We start from the raw sequence: 21635 nt of genomic DNA, 5'->3' as shown, positions 1-21635 counted from the left end.
GTAAATATATCAGACCTAAATCATTTTTAGTGCCCCGACTGAATTTGGAACAACTATTTTGCATTTTCGGATGGACTGTTCAGCTTATTTGTAAAGGATTTAGAGCTTAAAAGAGGATTGTGGACTTGACACACAGTAGTTCTGAACTCACTTTGACTGAGGCAGCCTATTTGGGCAAAACAGCTATTTCAAGCTCAAAATGAGGTGAAGGATTGAATTACGGTAACCTATTTGTTAGGTTTACACAATATACAGAACTGTAAGGAAACGAAAACCAAAGCCTTAACTTAGCTGAGAGGGCTTTACAGCAGCTGTATCTGACTTGGTTAAGCTGCAGAAATAGCAGCCAGTAAAACACAGTCTCCTGTGCTCTTATGTAACTTCTGATGCTTTAGGATTTCAGGTAAGGCATGTTAATTTGCAATAAAATTGGGGCAGCTCTGCCTACTGTGTGGGGTCATTGCTGTTTGCTTCTCAAAGAGTGAGAACATAGCTTTTCTTGATCCATTGCAGACAAAGAAATACTGTTATTATAGAGAAGCACATGCTTTTATTTTAAAGTTGGTGCTATAAATAAATTTGCCATATAGGTTTTCTGTTGTGGCAGAAAGGGCTTGCCAAGTCTGTTTTGGAGGAGGGGGGAGGAGAGAGAAAAGACACCTTGTTTAATTTAATATAAATGTTTGAGTTGGTCTCTGTGTCTGTCTGTCTGTCTTCTTCCTCCTCCTCCTCCCCCTCTACATACATACATACATACAGCATATATACGTGATGGTGAACCTATGGCACGCATGCCACAGGTGGCACGTGGAGCTATATTGGTGGGTACATGAGCTCAGCTCCGGCGCCCATGTGCCCGCTGACCAGCTGATTTTTGGGCCTTCTGGGCCCACGGGAAGTCAGCAAACAGGCCTCCGGGGGCTGGGGAAGACTGTTTTCGCTCTCCCCAGTCTCCTAGAAAGGCTCTGGAGCCTGAGGAGGGCAAAAAACGGGCCCACCAGGCCATCATGTGCCAAAAGCAGGGGAAGTGTGGGGGTGGTTGTGCACATATGCACGGGGGTGGGGCACATATAATTATGAGTGGGGGCACACGGGCGCATGACCCCCGCACGCTTCCCCTGCTTTTGGCACGCGATGGCAAAAAGGTTAGCCATCACTGGTATATATAATATGAGAGAGAGACAGACAACTTTTACACATCCCCAGCCCCCCTTCCCTGCCTTCATAAATCTTGCTTAGAGGCTATGGGTATATATCGCCAAGCATAACCTGTGGCAAATTTATATATTTTAAATTTGGGAGACAGGAAAGCATTAAATGGGCCTGGTGTAACCTAAAGCAAAAGTGAAATGTCTATTTAGTACCAAGAACCCCAGCTAATTATATTACTGGTGTTATTTAGTTATTGATTTGTTTTAAATTATTTATTAATTCCGTTTTTATTATCTATCTATTTATTTGCATTCTTCCTCAGCCAGAGAAAGCAACCCCAAAAACTATAAGGTTGACTCAGCCTTCCATCCTTCCGAGGTGGGTAAAATGAGGACCCAGATAGTTGGGGGCAATAGGCTGACTCTATAAACCGCTTAGGGAGGGCTGGAAAGCACTGTGAAGCGGTATATAAGTCTAAGTGCTATTGCTATTGCTATAAACTGCAAGCTGTTGATTGCCTGGCTTTAAGGCCCATTGTGAGGATCAGAGGACTCCATATGATATTCTATTAGGTGAAAAATGTGAAGGAACAAGATGGCTCAGATCCCTCAATCAGTCATGAAACTTACAGGGCAAAGCCAAGCCATGTTCTGTTTGGCTTAATATTAGTTGAGTTAGATGTTCTCTATTCAGTCACTAGGGATTGGGTTGAATTGGATGTCATCTAAGCAATTTAAAACCCTCCAAACAACTTTGTAAAATAAGAAGATTTGCTTCTTATTTTAGGTACTATTGAATGTATTCTGTGTTCAGTAGCATCTCACATTTTCAAAACTCCAGCCTACTTTTGCTCCATTTTATTTTTTTTAAAAAAAATTAAGCAAAGGAACTAATACCTCCTTATAAATTTATTTTAGATAAATTGGCATTAAATGGATATCACCTTGAGAGGTGATTTGTCCCATTTTCATAACGCTTTAAAAGAATTGTGCTTCTTCTGTTTTATTTTCCCTGGCTTTTAATTGATTGCCCACTTTCCCTTAATGCAACCATACGTGAGAGGTTTCGGTGACTGAAAATGAATTTTAAATGCATTGGGTGTATTGCTTTTATCCTCACTTTTGGCATAGCTTTCTTCTGCAAACTCTATTTTCCTTGGAGGTCACAAAAGCGTTATGTTTTGATATATTCAGTCTGGTTTGCACAATACTTCTGTCTCACCTAAAAGGTTATGTCTCAAAAACTGAATATCAGAAGGAGCTTCCTGCTGAACAGAACTGATTTGCCAACCAAACTTAAATGATTGTATACAGTGGTGAAATTCAATTTTTTTTTACTACCGGTTCTGTGGGCGTGGCTTGGTGGCCGTGGCAGGGGAAGGATACTGCAAAATCTCCATTCCCACCCCACTCCAGGGGAAGGATATTGCAAAATCTCCATTCCCACCCCACTCTGGGGCCAGCCAGAAGTGGTATTTTCCGGTTCTCCAAACTACTCAAAATTTCTGCTACCGGTTCTCCAGAACCTGCTGAATTTCACCCCAGTTGTATATTGTGAGCGGGGACCAAGAAATTGTTTTCAGATTCATTGGTACATCATAATTTTCTTTTGTATGAATATGCCAACCCATATGGGATTCCCAAAACAGTCTTTACCATCCTAGTTTAATGGGATGGATTTTTTTTCTTGGAAAAGGGGTCACATTTTCAAGCAAAGACATGGATTGCATCTAGCAATAGCTAAACTGTTTCGAATGTGAATGATTTTCAACTCAAAAATGGTCAGTTTGATCAGCTTATAGACTGCCTGGTCTTGTTTCAGAAGGCTACAATGAGTGTGGACTTAAAAATAATTAATGCAAATGTTCACAATCACTTGAATTAGTCTAAGCATCCAGGCCAAGTGTCTTTAACTCAAACATGATGATGATGATGATGATGATGATGATGATGATGATGATGAAGTTCGTCCATCATGTTCAAAGAGGACCTTGACATCTTAACAGGTTGTGGACTGTCCACGGTGTGTCCGCAGGTGGCTGGCCTATATGGGCACGAAATGTTCTGCCACATGTCAGGTAGACATGTGTGGACACCATTGTTGCAGCATTTGCAATTCTGGCTTTGTGGAGTGTTCGCTTCTCTTATGCTATGGTTGTTCTCCTGTCCTCAAATGCCTGGCGGCCTGGGTGGATCAACGTGTGCCATGTCGATCGATCTTGTGCCAGGGTTTCCCAGGAGCTGGTGTCAATATCCAGGGACTTGAAGGAGGCTTTCAACATATCTTTGCATTGCTTCCTTTGTCTCCCATGTGATCCCTTTCCTTGAGACAGCTCAGTTTGATCAGTTTATAGACTGCCCGGTCTTGTTTCAGAAGGCTACAGTGAGTGTAGACTTAAAAATAATTAATGCAAATGATCACAATTGCTTAAATTAGTCTATAATCATTCAGGCCAAGTGTCTTTAACTCAAATTAGAATAGAATAGAGTAACAGAGTTGAAAAAGTCCTTGGAGGTCTTCTAGATCTAATCTAGCCCCCTGCTCAGGTAGGAAACCCTATACCACTTCAGACAAATGGTTATCCAGCCTCTTCTTAAAAGAACACCGTGTTGGAGCATTTACAACTTCTGGAGGCAAGTTGTTCCACTCATTACTTGTTCTCACTGTCAGGAAATTTCTCCTTAGTTCTAGGTTGCTTCCCTCCTTGATCAGTTTCCACCCATTGCTTCTTGTCCTGCCCTCAGGTGCTTTGGAGAAGAGCTTGACTACTTAACTAATCAAGTATCTCAACTCAACAAATAATTCATATCGAGGCAATGATAATTTATTATGTTATAGTTTGCACCATGGAGTCATTCCATGCAGGGCAGCTCAGAATTGTCCTACGGCAGTGATGACGAACCTTTTCAGCACCGAGTGCCCAAACTGGAATGTGTGTGTACAAGCGTGCACGCCAAAACAGTGGAAACCCGTAGACCGGCTGGCGATGGCGCGCATGCCCACAGAGAGGGCTCTATGTGCCACCTCTGGTACATGTGCCATAGGTTTGCCATCACAGCCCTATGGGTTCCAATGAATTCAGAAGTTGTGGGTGCTCTATACCGGGAGACTTTTAAGAAGAGCCTGGACATCCATTTGACTGAAATGGTACTGGCTCTCCTAGTTAAGCAGGAGATTGGATTAGAAGACCTCCAAGCGCCCGGAAGAAGTGATAAAAAAAAGTTTTAGAATGTGCGGAGATGGACAAGTTAACAAAAGAAATTAAAGAAAAAGAAGAGACAGATTACTATACAATTTGGAACAAATGGTGCGAATGGCTTGAGGCAAAAATAAAGAATAACACAAATAGGGGAGAAGATGAAATGTAAAATATGTATGTAACGAATATATATTTATATGTTTATGTTTTCTTTTCTTTTCGTAGGCCTTTATGTGTATTTCTCTTTAGCCAGGTTCTTCCTACGTAAACCAAGATTTTTATGCAGCCCTAGTTCAGTGAAATCCCAATCCACTAATATATATATATATTAGCTAATTGTTTTAAGGAGAAAAAAAGTTAAGTATTAATGGGTTTTTCATTAATACTTCAGGCATCTGAAACAAACATATAGAAATGTATAAAATTAAGGCTATTAGGATTAGAAAATACATTGTAATCAATTAAAAAGGGGACGATGAAGAAAATGAAATAATATGAGAGACATGGAGGGGGGGAAGTTACAGTGGAAAGCAGACCACGAAGAAGCACTTGTTAAAAAGAGGATATATTTATATGTTGTATGTTATGTGTTTGTCATAATGTGTAGTAATAAAACAATAAAACTTTTTTTTTTAAAGAAGACCTCCAAGGCCCTTTCCAACTCTGTTATTCTATGTTCTAACTTCAGTATGTTTAGGACTGCATTTTGATCATATTATAGTGCTGTGAGAAGCATTGGAAGAAGTTCTCCTTCTGAACAGCCCTCTCAAGGGATCAATAAGTTGCATGCTCAGCTAGTCTTTGATGCCTGCACAGAAGACACTTCAGCTGGAATTTATATACGATCCTCTTAATTTATGCCTTTTTTTTTCCTGGCAGCTAAATGGACATAAAATTTCCAGGCATCCAAGATTTCCAGACAGTGAGCAAAGCTAGAGTTGCCTTGTGCCTAAAGACTTTTTGTGGTTTTAGACTTTAAAAAAAAAAACAAAAAACTTTTTTTGGATTTTATTCCTTGCCTTCTGCTTCAAATTGACTTGCTGTTTCAAAATTGCTTTCTTTTTAATCCGTTTTACAAAGCAATCAGAATTTTATAGTACTCTTTTTTCGGTTGTATCTTGTGTGGCTTAGCAGCACTCTTATCACCTGGACAACTTTGAAAAAAAAAAAAAAGCCTGTGGCAAAACACTTATGTATCTTGACAAGAAAAGTGTGTGGACCTATAGTATATAGCTAATCTCCAGGAGCTGAACTCCAATTCTTTAAAAGCAATGATAGATACTCACTCGTGAGCCATCAGCACCCCAAATCACCTTTTGTGTCTTCCTGAGACCTCTGCAGCTGCCAGTGCCAAAGTTTCTTAAATGAGCTACTTACATTTATTTATTTATTTATTTATTCTCTGAATTAAGATGTTTCAAGATCCAATTCAGAGGGAGATGATGTCTAGTTCTTGTTTGGGATGCACACACACACACACACCTGAAATGGTATAGGGCTGTGATGGTGAACCTATGGCACGCGTGCCCGAGGTAGCACACAGAGCCATCTTTCCGGGCACGCGAGCTGTCGCCCAACTCCACCTGCAGCTGCACAAGCGTGCGCACTCCAGCTGGTGTTCGGGCCTCCGGTGCACATGCGTGCAATTCAGGGGACCCAGCTGGTCTTTGGAGCTCTCCCATGCATGCTTGCGTTTGCACATGAGAGTACTTGCATGCAGCATGCGCATGCACAGATGGCATTTGCGCATGTGCATTGCACGCACGAAAACCGTGTGCATGCACAGATGGTGTGGTTGCGAATGCAGCGCATGGGAGCGTGCAAAAGCCATCCACATGCACAGATGGCGCAGGGAGGAGCCGCGTGTTAGTGCGGATGGCATGTGTATGCACAAAGCGCGCAAAGTGTGTACCTATTTGGTACTTGGTGAGTAAAAGGTTCTCCACCACTGGTATAGGGTCTCTTGATAGTACAGTGGTATAGTGCTGCTGCAAGGAGGAAAAATTTGTCAGACATTTTTCTTGGTCTGAACATGTCTCAGTTAAAACACTCTGTTTGCTCCTATCACGGGCAACCTATGTAGAGAAATACGTGGGAAATCCAAATCTTCCTGCCAAAATTGAGTCTCAGTCATAAATTTTACGGGATGAATTTCATCATACCCAATTTGCAGCCGTCATCCTGACCGCACGGTAAAGTGAGTCTTTATGAATTCCAAAAAGTATAATGTGGAATAAGCCAACTCTTAGCGTCAAAGCTGTGTCTTGTGTTTCTTTCTGGGTAAGGTGTTTAATTTGAGCTCCAGATCTTGTTCACCTTGTTAAGTGCTATTTTTATTTGAAATGCATTTCTCTGATGAGCATGTTGTTTTTTGTTGTTTTACAGGTTGAATTAAGCCCTGGGCAAAAACCATTTTAAAAAAAGAAGCACAAACACCATTAGAGCCACTGAAGATCAATTTTGCTGTAAGTATTCCCCATTCCCTTGCCATTAGATGGAGCAGGTGTGTGTGTTGGGATTTGTCTCTGTGTGTATAACACACATACATACACACACATATCCTACTTCTCTTAAAGTTGGAAATCAGGATTCTTGTTCTGTAGAGATGTTCGTTGAAACATGCTTAATCTGTTCAATGTATTTCACCAACATCCTTTCTCTTTACTTTCAATACACGTAGAACTGCTGATGAAGTGGTAACATTCTCACAGGCCCAAAGTTTAAAACAAATAGATAGATAGATAGATAGATAGATAGATAGATAGATAGATAGATAGATAGATAGATAGAAAAAATGTTTACTGAGACACCTGGTCTACCCCAAAATGTGGGAGGGGGCATTCTGCTCCCTTTTGCCTTTCAGCTCCAATCCAGGAGCCCTCAAGCAGCCGCATTCACGATAAAGCATTTTATACCAAATTTATATTTTGCTGATAAAGAAATAAAGGGAGACTATTATAGATCTATTTCAAGCTTTTTTGCTTTCATACCCTTACTTGGATTACGAACTTGGGTTTCCTGCATGTTAGGCAGTTGAATTAACCTTCTGAGTCACAAGTTCTCCTCCCTTCATCAGCTTGAGCCAAGGGAAAGATTAAGTGTTTACCCAGACACCTGGTCTACCCCAACATGCAGGAGGGGATATTCTGCTCCCTTTTTGAATCCAAGTAAGGGTATGGCTAGCTGATGAAAGCGAAAAAGCTTGAAATAGATCTATACTAGTCTCCCTTTATTTCTTTATCAGCAAAATATAAATTGATAGATAGATAGATAGATAGATAGATAGATAGATAGATAGATAGATAGATAGATAGATGATAGATAGATAGATAGATAGATAGATAGATAGATAGATAGATAGATGATAGAAATTTTGGGAAGGGTTATTTTAATGCAGAATAAGTCTGTTAGAACCTACAGAAGCGAAAGTAGCTAATTTTAGATCTTTTATCAAAAAACTTGTTAGGGCACTAAAAAGGTGATTTTTTCTGACTAATATTGACAACACTGTCTTGGACATTGTGGTCTAGAAAAACACGTTTGGAAGACCAGAAGTGATCCATAAAAAATCCACTCCTCTGTTGATGGTGGATTATTTTCACTTTGTATTTCATATTGTCCCCACTCAATCTAACTGGGATTAAAAAAACAACAACACTACAATGCATATTCCCTTATTTGTAAAAAACATGAAGTCTATTTTTGCTCAATTCTCTCATCAATTGAAGAAGAAACATAGCATTTCCTTAATAAGTGGGAAACCAAAACAAAGGAAAAACTGAAAAGTTTGTGCCTTTCACTCACACAGACACACAATTCCTCCTACCTGGGTTTATTTTTATCGTAAGGAGGTAGCAATAGTATTTACCCCTTTGCTCTTCTCAAACAAGAAAGGCAACAAAGGCTGCTGAAAAAAATTGGCAGATCTCTATACAGGTAGTCCTCGATATACGACCACAATTGAGCCCAATATTTCTGTTGCTAAGCAAGATGGCTGTTAAATGAATTTTGCCCCATTTTATGACCTTTTTGCCCCAGGTGTTAAGTGAATCACTGCAGTTATTAAGTTAGTAACATGGTTGTTAAGCAAATCTGGCTTCCCCATTGACTTTGCTTGTCTGAAGGTTACAAAATATGTTCCCATGACCTTGGGACACCACAATCAGAGATGGTATTCAGCCGGTTCATACCGATTTGGGAGAACTGGTAGCGGCAACTGCGGGTGGGCCTCCCCACCTGCCCCGGTGTAATGCCATCCTATTTGTTTTTGAGGCCGGGTGCATGCGCGGAAGGCGCACGAACAAAGCACATGCGCGGAAGGCATCCACATGCAAAGTGAGCATGCCCGCGCATGGCGAACCGGTGGTACGAATATGTGAAACCCACTGCTGACCACAACTGTCATATTTAGTCAGTTGTCAAGCACCTGAATTTTGATCACATGACCATGGGGATGCTGCAATAGTTATAAGGGTGAAAAATGGTCATGTGCTCAGTGCTGTTTTAACTTCGAACGGTTACTAAACAAACTATTGTAAGTTAAGAACTACCTGAATAGCAAGGAGACGCTTACGGTACAGTTGTAGTAACAAAAGAAGAAGGGTAGGCCAAAGGGAACGTTCGCCATTCTATCCGAAATATGTGTGGGATTCAAAGAACAGAACATGCATGTTGTAGGCAAGTCACACCTGTATAACTTCATGCCTGCGGTTGCCAGCGTTCCTCAGACCTGTCCTTTGAAAATTTGGCACCACATTTTATAAACGGTTGGTGATAGCACTGGTGCTTTGTCAAGAAGAGCGTACCTTTCCACTGGGAAAAAAAATGACAAGCTGAGATGATGGCTTTTAGGAGCAGGGTGCTATTCCACCAGTTCTGATCAAAAGAAAATCTGCTTTTGTCATCCACAGCCTGAGGCCTTTCAAGTGTGATGGACTTATAATTCAAGCAACGTGAGGGAAATGTGGGGTCTTGTAACGGCCTCTAACCTTTCTGGCTTTGTGGATCAGGATGAGGGGGTGGGAGGATGGTTCCACGCGAGCGTGTGGCTTCATTTACGTGAGTGGCGGGCATGGCATCTGCCGCTTGCACAAATGGACCTGCGTGCGCTCGGACACCCCTTCTGCGGCCCAGTTTTGAACAGGCCACGGCCTGGGGGTTGGGGATCCCTGCCGTAAGGGACAAAAGGCCCCATAAGCTGGCCTTTGGCAAGCTGCCTGCTGTTGGTTAAAAGCAAGCAACCTGTCACAGGCTTTTGCCATTTTTTTTCAAAAAAATATATTTATTTTGCTTCATCATAAAAAGTAAAATACAAAAACAGAAAAACAAACGAATGAAAAAGCATACACCCAGCACTACCGACAACAAATCGCTACCGTGTTTTCCCGAAAATAAGAGCGGGTCTTATATTAATTTTTGCTCCCAAAGATGCATTAGGGCTTATTTTCTGGTTAGGTCTTATTTTGGGGGAAATACAGTACTAAATGCATCCATCTGGCTGACAATCTTAACTGGGGCTTATTTTGGGGGTAGGGCTTATATTACGAGCATCCTGAAAAATCATGCTAGGATTTATTTTCCGGTTGGGTCTTATTTTCGGGGTAAAAGGGTATTTGTATGTAAAGGGTAGAAGAATTTATCTTTTTTTTTTTTTTTTTTGCAGCATCCAGCAGGGGTGGGTGGGGATGGATTCTACATGTTTAATGTTAAATTTATTCGATACTTGGGTCATTTTTTTCCCTCTTTTTCTGTACACTAATCTTTTTGTTGTTGTCGTCGTTTTTTTTTTTTCCTGTAGAGAGAATGGATTTACAGATTTATCCATGGAGCTTCTATCAGTGACACATCCTAGCATACCGACTGGCAGTTGCTCAGAGAAATGATTAGAAGCCATCATTTTCAGAACAAAGGAAGTTTGCCTTTAAATCAAGGTTAGATGATTTGCCAATCTGTTCTACCATTGTGCCTGCCCACTCTCTTTCTCAGCCTGAGGGCGTATCATGTCTTTCACATCATTCATTGCTTGTCCTGAATTATACCTCTGACATTTGCATTCAAATCCTTACAGTGAGTACTGCATACAATTATTAGTCTTTCTGTTGCTGAGGGCCAGAGGTGATGTGGCTGGGATGTCTGCACAGATGAGACAGAGATAGAAGTTTTGGTGTCTTCCCTCTGCCTTTTGGGGTGCTTCTCCCCCCCCCCGCTGGATTTGCCATTGAACTAAAAGCAAGCTCTCTTCTGCTATCAGAAGGTGCCCCTATTTCATTGCTGTTAAAAGGGGGAGATGTGCTCAGGGGTGGGATTCACAAACTTTAGCAACTGGTTTTCTGCCCGGTGCTGGGTGGGTGTGGCCATGGTGGGTGTGGCCTATTCAGACTCCTGCACCACAGCGGGGGGAGGGGGAACGTTTTTGCCTTCCCCAAGCTCTGGAGGCTTTCCTTGAGCCTCCAGGAGGCTGAAAACCCCAGGCTCTGGAGGCCCCTTGGAGGCTGGAAACTGGCCTATTTCCAGACTTCTGGAACTTCCGGGAGGCCCGTTTTTCACCCTCCCCAGGCTCTGGAGGCTTTCCTCAAGCCTCCAAGTGGGTGAAAATGGCCTCCCCTGGGCTCTGGAGGCCCTGTGGAGGCAAGAAATAGGCCCGTTTCCAGACTTTTGGGAGGCCCATTTTTTGCCCTCCCAGAACCTCTATGCGGGCACTGAACTTACCTGGCATCCAAAAAGGGCCAAGTGGAGACTCCTGGGAGGGGCGACGCGAGGTGGGAGAGGTGGGCGGGGCCAGCTAGTTCTTGCATCTACTGGTTCGGTAGAAAGAATGCAGAGAAGAGCAACCAAGATGATTAGGGGACTGGACATATGAAGAATGGTTGCAGGAACTGGGTATGTCTAGTATCTCAGGGGCTGCCACAAAGAAGAGGAAGTCAATCTATTCTCCAAAGCACCCGAGGGCAGGACAAGAAGCAATGGGTGGAAACTAATCAAGGAAAGAAGCTACCTAGAACTAAAGAGAAATTTCCTGACAGTTAGAACAATTAATCAGTGGAACAACTTGTATTGTTCCACTGATGGAACCTCCAGAAGTTGTGAATGCTCCAACAGCAGAAGTTTTTAAGAAGATATTGGGTAACCATTTGTTTGAAGTGGTGTAGGTTTCCTGCCTAAGCAGGGAGTTGGACTAGAAGACCTCCAAAGTCCCTTCCAACACTGTTATTCTGTACTATTCAAATGACCCACAGATAAACCTCCAAGTGCTTCAACAACCCTCTAAAAGGATTGCAAATGACCAGCTGCCTACACGGAATATAAATCCTTCCATTCCCCACTACCATCCAGTCCGAGCTGAAGAAGCTTCTTGGATGAGAAGCGAAACACCTTCAAAAGAAAAAAATCAAACAAGAAAATCCAGTTGCCTCCTGAAAAAAACACCTCGGCACAGTACTTTTGCTGCAGAAGTGGCAGGTTTTAAATGCCAGGATCAGCAGAAAGTTTTGAAAATGCTGCAGACCGAAACCTGAAATGGCTGCTGGTGCGTCAAGAATTTGATTTAAGAGAAGTCATCTTTCTTTGTTCCCGAAAAGCAGGACTTTCTGATTATGCCTGCAGTGGCTCTAGAAGGTTGGCATCGTAAGACTTGATGAGACATTTTCTGCGTCTTACTGTTTTTGGAGATCTTCCATGCAGTTTTCAGTCCCCCACCTCCCCTCCTTGTGTTCCTTTATGCAAGTCCCAAAGAACATCAGCTTCTTCCTCTGTTGGCCGAGATTTCTAATGTTAAGCAGACAAACACATTTTCTTTCCCTGATAAATGCAAGTACCAAACCTTATTAAGTCACTCAGCTTGCAGCTGCTGCAAGGAGGAAAAAAATTGAGTTTAATTTTGTTAAATCAAATGCAATATGTTGTTATGGTGACCATGTACAAATTGGGGTCATCTTGGCTACACATGCTTTCTGGAGTACATCAGCTGCTGTGTTTATTGGTTTAGGGTGCTTTTATTTTAAATAATAACATCAACATGTATCAGTAACAATGGAACTCCGGGATGTCTACTTAAACTGCAGCCAAGGAACTGGATACTTAACATGCATATCCAGGAACGTCACTTACTGGTTTCAGTGGGATAATTCCTGACTTTGGTATAGAGTTCTAATTGTATGAATGCAACTAGCATGCACAACTTTTAAAAATGCGAACAGCTGGGGGAGATCTGAGCAGTAGTTATATTCAGGGGTGGGCTGCGGGTGAGTTCTCAAGGAGAATCTCTAGCTAAGATTCTGTGAAGTTTGGAGAACCCCCAAATCCCACTCCTGGCTGGCCCCTCCCACCCCTCCCCTCCCAGGAGTCCCCACGCGGCCCATTTTGGATGCAGATAAATGCAGGGCGCGTATGGAGGCTCGGGGAGGGCGAAAAATGGCCTACCAGAAGTTCAGGAAGGCCGAAAACCAGCCTGTTTCTGACCTCCAGAGGGCCTCCAGAGCCTGGGGAGGCCGTTTTCGCCCTCCCGGAGGCTCAAAAAAAGCCTCTGGAGCTTGGGGAGGGCAAAAACATTCCCTCCCATCGTGGTGCAGGAAGCTGACTAGGTCACGCCCACCATGGCCACACCTACCCAGCAACGTGGCAGAGAACCCCTCGCTAAAATTTTTAAAGCCCGCCCCTGGTTATATTGCTGACGTTCAAGGAGAAATTAATGGTTGCTTGCTACCCTTCTTCCAGAGAAGAAAATCCCTACCCCTCTTGCTACTAGTTTCAGTCACCCCAAGCCCTCACCCTGGCTTTTGAACACCTTAGAACACGTGTTCTACTATATCAGGCTGCGGCATGTTCAGAACCTGGCCGCAAAAGAAGCGGGTGAGCACATATGCACAGCTCTATTTGCACAAGTAGCGGGCAAGTGTGCGCAAAACTCCGTTTGTGCGAGTAGTGGGTGGGTGTGCCCATCACTCACGCAGGTGGAGCTGCATGCATGCGCTCATCTGGAAAGGTTGGGGGATGGCTGCCTTAGAAAAATTGTTAGAAAATCTGATTTCGAGTCTGCTTTGTTTTGTCTAATTTGGATCATGCCTTCCTGTTTGAAGATGCACCTATTCATTTTTGTCCCCAGTGCAAGAAATTACATGAATTGGATTCCCACACTGTCCTATGCCTCAAAAGTTAGTTTTGTAGGAATCAATGCTTAACGCATTGTAAGCCGCCCTGAGTCTCCGGAGAAGGGCGGCATATAAATCAAATTAAAAAAAAAAAATCAAGCTTCAGTTAAATGTCAGACTCCCTTGGCTTACATTTGGCTGAAATTTTGACTGAATTATTTTTAGATACTTACACAGCTAAATACTGGTAGTCCTCGACTTATGACCATAATTACAGTTGTAAGTCATTGCGGTCACAAGTCGGGACATCCACACGACCAGAAGTAAATTTCTGGCTTTTTTTTTTCACAGCAGTCATGATATGAATGCCATAGTCATTAAACAAACCCATTTATCTGAATGGGCGTTTTATGGCCGAAACTGGCAAAAAACTCCATCATGGATGGTGGTTAAAAATGACCAATCGTTGGCGGATTATCTTTAAAATATAGACAGTTGATGGCTCTCTAACAAAATGAAGGTGCAATTCCTTCAAATAACACATGCAGTTTAAACCCAGAGCTTCTGTCCTTTTCACCCATTTACTGAGCCTTTCTTTGCAGATTTGTGCAAGGTAGCTAGCTGTTCATTGTTGATGTTTTTGGCATTCTGCCCTGGGAACTAGCTGCCAACCTATCTCCCACAGCAAGAGTAGAGAACAAGGTCTTGTGTTCAACCCCACTCTTTAATTTCTATTGACCTCCACATCATTGTGATAGAGCTTGCATGAATGTGAGAAGAGTCTTCTGCGCAGACTGGGAGTGTGGTTTTTCAAGGTCCTGGATGCAGGCAGAGAGATGTCCTTGAGTCCAAGCAAACGTGAATATGCTGTATTTCCTCCAGGAGGGAGGCCTCCAGCAGAATGCATGAAAGTCAGGAAGAGAAAGGAGTGGGCTTCTCTGTGCAGCTTTTTCCCTCCCCCAAGTCCAGGGGTGGGCTGCTGGGGGTTTGCAGGGGTTTGGGAGAACTTCTAGCTAAGATTCTGTGCAGTTCGGAGAACCCCCAAATCCCACTCCTGGCTGGCCCTGCCCGCCCCTCCCAGGAGTCCCCACGTGGCCCGTTTTGGATGCAGGTAAGTGCAGGGCGTATGCGGAGGCTCAGGGAGGACGAAAACCGGGCCTACCAGAAGTTTGGGAACGCTGGAAATGGGTCCGTTTCCAGCCTCCAGAGGGCCTCTGGAGCCTGGGGAGGCCATTTTCGCCCTCCTGGTGGCTCAAAGAAAGCCTCAGGAGCCCAGGGAGGGCAAAAATGCCCCCCCGCTGTGGTGCAGGAGGTCGACTAGGCCATGCCCACCATGGCCATGCCCACCCAACAACCGGGCAGAAAACCCCTTGCTAAAATTTTTGAAGCCCACCCCTGTCCAAGTCTGGTCTGTCACATGTCCAGCTGGCTACCTGAAAAGGACTCAAATCTCTGCCTTTTTGACAGCTTTAAAATAGGAGACTTGGGAATGACAGTCATTGAATGTGTCCCTCTCTTTGTTGTCGTTTCAGAAAGGTGAGCGATAACATCTTCCAGGGCCTCTGAACATCAAAGTGGAAGAGCAGGAAGACAAAAGAGAGAATCGCACTGCACATGCTCACAAAGAGAAAGCTGTGGCCTGCCGTGCATGTTTCCCCCCCCCCCTCCCCAAGCCAAGGAAAGACACAGAGAGGGATGGTTGCAAGATGAACCCAGGAGCCTCGAGGTTACAAAGGTTTGCATGAGAAAAGAACAGGAGGCACTTCCTGGTCTGCTTCTTGTCTTTGAAGACTTGCCACGGTCAAACGGCACTGCAATGGCTCGGTTTAAAGCTTCAGCACAATTCGCAAGGAAAATATTTGGACTGCAACTTTTGGACAGTTTTTCCTGCTTTGAAGTAGTTTGTCATGCTTTACCAGTGTGAACTCTGCTGACCCACATCCCCATCCCCATCCTCCTTTTCCCCCTATTACTTCAGGATTCCCCCCCTTCCCCTCCTTGAATCAAATAGCAACTTGTGACACTTTGAAATCTTGAATCTACAGCGGCCCTTGGGCAGCTCTACTTTCATCTCCGATGCAAGCCAAGCAGAAAGCTATAAGGAAGACCTCCCTTTGCTGTAAATGAAGCCTGGTGACAGTTTCCTGAAATAGCATTTCCAACCCCTCCCCCCTTGCTCCCCCTTTCAAAGGCCATGGATCCTGAACAAAGCAAGAGGAGCACAAAAAAGGGGGACGAGGCTCCAAGGAAGAGGCTCGTGAAAGGAGAAGCTTTTCAAAGCAGTGTCTCCTCCATGACTCCCTATCCAAGCAGCTCTGCTCTGCTGCCAGGATCTCCCCATCATGATGTTGCACCCCAGCAACGTTTTTCAAGGGAGGAGGCGGCTCAAGAGAAGGCGGGACAAGCTCAACCCAAGCATTCCTCTTTCGAGCATCCATCCCACGTGGCCCAACTTCAACAGCACTCATTGTCATCAGCATACAGGACTCCCCGAAAGCAAGAGCACATTCTTGAAGGCCCTACTTGGCAGCTTGTTGATCCAGCAAGATCAGTTCCTTCTAGCTCATTTCCTTCTTCTGCCCTCCCTTCCAGTCATGGTCAGATCTTGCCATCCTGCTCTTCGGTTTCTACTGAAGAAGACAAGCCCCCCGTTCAAAAGGTCTACATCCCTCGTAGTTTGCAGGTTTCTCTGAAACCATCTGAAGAAGGACACAAGAAGGAAAAGAAGCCACAGAAGCCAGGCAAATACATTTGCCAGTACTGTAGCCGGCCTTGTGCCAAACCAAGTGTTCTCCAGAAACACATCCGATCCCACACGGGTGAGAGACCCTACCCATGTGTTCCCTGTGGCTTTTCCTTCAAAACCAAAAGCAACTTGTACAAGCACCGAAAATCTCACGCCCATCGCATCAAAGCAGGGTTATCTTCAGGGGCTGCTACAGAATTGTACCCTTCCAGCTTGGAGGTGGAGAAGATGGGTGGGGAGGAATTTGAAGAGCCTACAGAAGGAGAAAGCACAGATTCTGAAGAGGAGACCAGAAGCACCCCAGGCCATTTGTTGGAACTATCAACCAGGCGAAAGCAAACCATGTTGTATGGGGCAGGAAGTCAAGGTTCAAGCCAAGAAAGCTCTTCTTTCCCCCATTCTAGCTTGTCTCAATCCCTTGACGACAGCAGTGCTTTTGTAGAGCCATCACCAGACCTTGCCCAAAGTCATAAATCAGAAGAAACACACACGATCAAACAAAAGCTTGCCCTCCGTCTAAGTGAGAGGAAGAAAGTTATTGAGGAACAGGCTTTCCTTAGTCCTGGCAGTAAAGGAAGCACCGAATCAGGCTACTTCTCAAGATCAGAGAGCGCAGAGCAACAGATCAGTCCACCAAATACTAACGCGAAATCATACGCAGAAATCATTTTTGGCAAATGTGGGAGGATAGGCCAGCGGACTGCTATGTTGGCCACAACTACCGCCCAAGAATTTCCCCCAGTATCGTCTGAAGAGAAGTTGAGTGCCGTTCCTTTGTCTGTGCCTCGGACACAGGTTATTGAACATATCACCAAGCTGATCACTATCAACGAAGCGGTTGTTGATACTAGTGAAATTGATAGTGTTAAACCGAGAAGGAGTTCTTTGTCTAGACGGAGCAGTATCGAATCTCCAAAGCCTGGCTCTTACAGAGAATCATTTCAGCTGGACATCAAACCTGGTTCCAGTAGCCAACCAGATCCATCAAAGTCATTGACATCCCACGTTGAAAAAATGAAGCCTGAACCATCCTTGTTATCGTTCCAACAATCCCACAGTGCCACGGAGACAGTGCCTCTTCTAAGAAGCCACTCTATGCCTTCAGCTGTATGCACTATGAGTTCTTCTCACTCCTTTAGAGGTAGCTATTCTTTCGATGATCACATTGCTGAATCGGAGGTCTTAAGCCGCAGTCCGATGTCTTCCCACCCCCGGATGCTAAAACGGCAGCCAGCTATTGAGCTACCATTGGGAATGGAGTACAGCTCAGAAGAGGTTGGCGTAGCAGGCAAAGAAAGCTTTTCCAGACCTCCAGAAGAACAAGAGACCAAGGAGAGTGAGTTGACCAAAAAGTCAAGGAAGGGTACCAAAACAAAAGGATTTATGTACGAGTGCAACATCTGTGGTGCTCGGTACAAGAAAAGAGATAATTATGAAGCCCACAAGAAGTACTATTGTTCAGAACTTCAGATCTCCAAACCTCATTCTTCCAGTTCATATACTTTGTCCGAAATGGAGAAAGGGTTGATGGAATCTGATCCAGGGCCACAAGTGATGCATTACAAGCTGGGAACTAGTTTAGAACTGACTCCACTGAGGAAGAGGAGGAAAGAAAAGAGTCTTGGTGATGATGAAGATCCACCAGCTTTTGAGTTGACTGAACCATCCTTTTCTAGAAGTGGACCAGCCACTCAGTTTACTGGGTTGAAATCCAGTGACATGGCCTTGAACCTCACTTCCAAGTCTGTGAAGCCAGCAGTGGATCCCACTCAATCTGTGCCTCTTTCCGATGTTAGTACAAGTTTTCATCCTAGGACTGCAAACCCCCCATTTACTCCAGAAGGTAAAGAGAGGAGAACAACCTCAAAGGAGATCTCGGTCATCCAACATACGAGTTCCTTTGAGAAGTCCGATTCCTTAGAACAGCAGAGTAGCTTAGAAGGAGAAGAAAAGCTACTCTTGCCTTATGCCTCCCAATCAGAAATCCAACTTGGCCGACCAACTCACTCCCTTCAGCCAAAGCTTGTGCGTCAACCTAATATTCAAGTCCCTGAGATTCTGGTCACTGAAGAACCCGATCGGCCAGAAATGGAACCAGAACCTCCACCAAAAGAGCCAGAAAAGATGGAGACATTTCAATGGCCGCAGAGAAGCCAGTCTCTCTCCCAACTTCCTGCGGAGAAATTGCCACCCAAAAAGAAGAGGCTACGGCTAGCAGAAATGGCCCAGTCTTCTGGAGAATCCAGCTTTGAGTCCATCAGAAGCCCAAGTCAGGAAAGCAGTATCTCCCACTCTTCTAGTCACTCAGCTTCCTTTGAGCGAGAGGAAACTGTTTCTCAGTCCTCTGAATCCCATGGTAAACCTCTTGGCCTTGTCCTTGGCCCTGGCCCCCACATGTTGACAGTACCGAGTTCCCATCTCCACCACCATCACCATCATTCCCGAGAAATGAGGAGGTCTGCTTCTGAACAGACGCCCAATGTCTCACATTCCTCTCCAATGTCAGAGACTCGCAGCAAATCCTTTGACTATGGCAGCTTGTCTTCATCTCCTTCTACGTCCCAAACTCCAACCACAACAACAACTGCTCCACCAGAGAGGAGAAAATGTTTTTTGGTCCGGCAGGCATCTCTCGCCAGGCATCCAGAGCATGAGCCAGATTCTGCCTCCAAAGGAGCAGCTGAGACAGAGGAATCCGTGCAACCTTCAACTCAGTCTCCTGCTGCAAGCTTGCCCCCTCAACAGCTGCCTCCCTCCTCCTCTTCCTCCTCTTTTTACTCTTCTCACAGAGGGTACCCAGCTGACAAAGATCAGCCAAAAGACTGTCCCGAGTCCTCATGTACATATCCCTACACTGAAGCTCTGCAAGTGGTCCATCCGCCTGTCCCCCATTTAACCCTCCATGAAAAACAGTATATGGGCCCACAAATCTCTCTTTTACCATTCCAGCATCTTTTGCCACCTCTGGAGCATTCAGTTGAGCTTTTCTCCACTCAGACCATGGCAGACATCTTCTCCACTCAATATGCCATCCCTCACGTCCCTCATTCCTTATTTCAGAGCGCGGCACTTCCTCTCCAAGAAGCTTTGCTTCATCCAGGCCAGTTACACATTGCTCCTCCACTGCTGTCGCACCCAGCCGATATCGTCATCAGGCAGAGCCCATCAATCTTACCATTGCATTACCCAGGATCCTCACCACTCCCGTCTGCATTGTTTCTGCCTCTTCAGTCACAGCTGGCTCTCCAGCTGCCAAGCGACATTGGTGCCCACTTGCCCCATCTCAAATCCAGCCTCTCTCCTGAAATCGGAAGCCGTACCTTCTCCCCGTCTATAGATTATGGCACTGAGAGCCGGTTGCATATTTTAACGCGGCCAAGTAGCCCCTCTGCTTCTATCTCCATTTCTCAGTTGGTGGTCCCTGCCTGTTCGGAGCCTGTGGTATCTCTGGTTGTCCCCGTTCGCATTCAGGCGAACATGCCGTCCTACGGAAGCGCAATGTATACCACTCTTTCCCAAATCTTAGTCACTCAGTCCCACTGTAGCGCCTCTTCAATCCTGCTGCCAAAATTTGAGGACTATCAGACCAAGGGTACTCTGGTGTGCACTGCTAATGTTCACAGCGTCGGTCTTGATTTGGCACAAATGATCACAGAGGAGCAGAAGACCTTGATCCACAGTCCGTACCTGCAGCTGCCATTTTCTCTGTCGGAGAGGAAAGGCTACTTTCCCCTGGGCCCCATGTCTGAAAGCGTCTTGGATCTCGAAGGGATCCCATCAAACGTTGGAGGAAGCAAGAGGATGCTTTCTCCAGCTGGGAGTTTGGAGCTCACCATGGAAACACAGCAGCAGAAACGGGTGAAGGAAGAAGAAGAAGAAGAAGAAGAGTTCTCCGAGACAGAAGAGAAGCTGGAAATAGCGATGGCATCCAGTACAATAGAGGAAGGGAAGAAACGTGATCAAACTGCAGCCAAGGCAGAAACACTCCCTGATATACTGTCTGAACAGTCGGAATCCCCAAAAGGCCAGGCTGCCTTAAACCTGGTCTTGCCACAGTCTGAGGCCTCCAGCTTTGAAGTCCGAAAGGAATGTAAGCAGCCAGCTGGAAAGAAGCCTGGGAGCAGCAAGCATGCTCCCGAGAAAGTGAAGGAGGAGGATTTGAAAGAACCAGCCGAAGCCTTGGTGGCAAGTCCTCCGAGCTCAGCATGTTCCTCAGAGGTTGCTCAAAGCTCCAAGAAGTCTCAGGACAGTGCAGACGTTAAGAAGGTACTTCTGTTCCCCAGTCTCCACACAACTACTAATGTCAGTTGGTGCTATTTAAATTACACAAAACCAAATCACAGCCAGCAAGTTGACCACAGTTCCTCGGTGTATGCCAGCTGGTGCATTAGTCTGTATAATCCCAACCTCCCCGGTATATCTACTAAAGCTGCCCTGTCACTCCTACGCTCCAAGCAAAAGGTGAGCAAAGAAACCTACACCATGGCTACTGCTCCACGTCCAGAGACAGGGAGGCTTGTACCCTCAAGTTCCAGGAACCCCAAAATGTCAGAGGTAAGGAAAATCACTTTTTCCTTTGGCCCTCATCTGTTTGCTTAAGGATTGGACAGCATGGCTGCCAGGCTTCAAAGAACTGGCTCAGCATGTTATCCAGCTGAGTTGGGTCATGGCTGCTAGAACTGGCTCCCAAAAGCAAGGCTGGCTAGAGGTTTTGGAGGCTCTCAGCCCAATGTATTTGGAAAGACCCCAGGCTGGAGAAAATTGCTCTCAAACCCCAACTCCGTGGCTTAAAATAAACTTGGTGTCAAAATAGTTAAAGACGACACGCTTGTCTGTATTGGATTCTCCAACAGGGTTGCTTTCTACTGTCATTTCCCAGTCTGGTGCCTTTGAATATGTTGGAGCTGCAACTTTCAGACTTGCCAATGATTAGGAAACATCACAGGGGTAAAGTCAACAGTTTTGAATGGTTCTGCTTTGGGGGGGAAGGCCAGCCTGATCCATTTTATAGCCTTATCATGTGCGGTCAGCCCAAGGGATGGGCTGCTGATGCAGCTCCTCGTTGGCTTTGCTGTGCAGATCAAGTTGTAGAATCGATCCTTGCCATGGAAATTGCATTAAACGCCTTGCTTCCTAATAAGCATCACAGTGCTGAGACATTTGTACGCTGTCTATTCCCAACACTGTGAGTGACCAGTGTGTGGAAGCATCCCCTGTGTAAGTTGCTAGGTTTCAGCTAGTGAGTTTTACTATTCCGCACAACGAAATTGGACAAGTTAATGTCACTCCCAGCTCAGAGAAAAATATATGCAGCTGCTCCTGAAGTCAGTTCAATGCATTTATTGGGACGTCTATGACAATTCACCATGGCCAACTTGCTGCAGGACAAGAGTTAACACTAATATAAGATAAATGGTGGGATGGAATCATGAAACGGTGCAAAAGGAGGGAC

General features: G+C 44.9%; 1 protein-coding gene across 1 annotated transcript in view; it reads left to right on the top strand.

Moving 5' to 3' along the window:
* The first annotated feature begins 15631 nt into the window (after positions 1 to 15631).
* HIVEP3 (HIVEP zinc finger 3) overlaps positions 15632 to 21635 on the top strand; it is a 53905-nt gene continuing 47901 nt past the window's right edge. The window contains exon 1 of the mRNA XM_070949566.1: positions 15632 to 20737. Coding sequence (XP_070805667.1) covers positions 15632 to 20737 — 5106 coding nt within the window. The remainder of the gene's footprint in view (positions 20738 to 21635) is intronic.

The sequence above is a fragment of the Pituophis catenifer genome, unplaced genomic scaffold (genome assembly GCF_029215685.1).
Source record: "Pituophis catenifer annectens isolate HBS135680 unplaced genomic scaffold, rPitCat1.0.hap2 SCAF_9, whole genome shotgun sequence".
Classification (NCBI taxonomy): domain Eukaryota; kingdom Metazoa; phylum Chordata; class Lepidosauria; order Squamata; family Colubridae; genus Pituophis; species Pituophis catenifer.
Note: the sequence above shows the minus strand (reverse complement) of the source record. Positions and strands in the feature narration are given on the sequence as shown.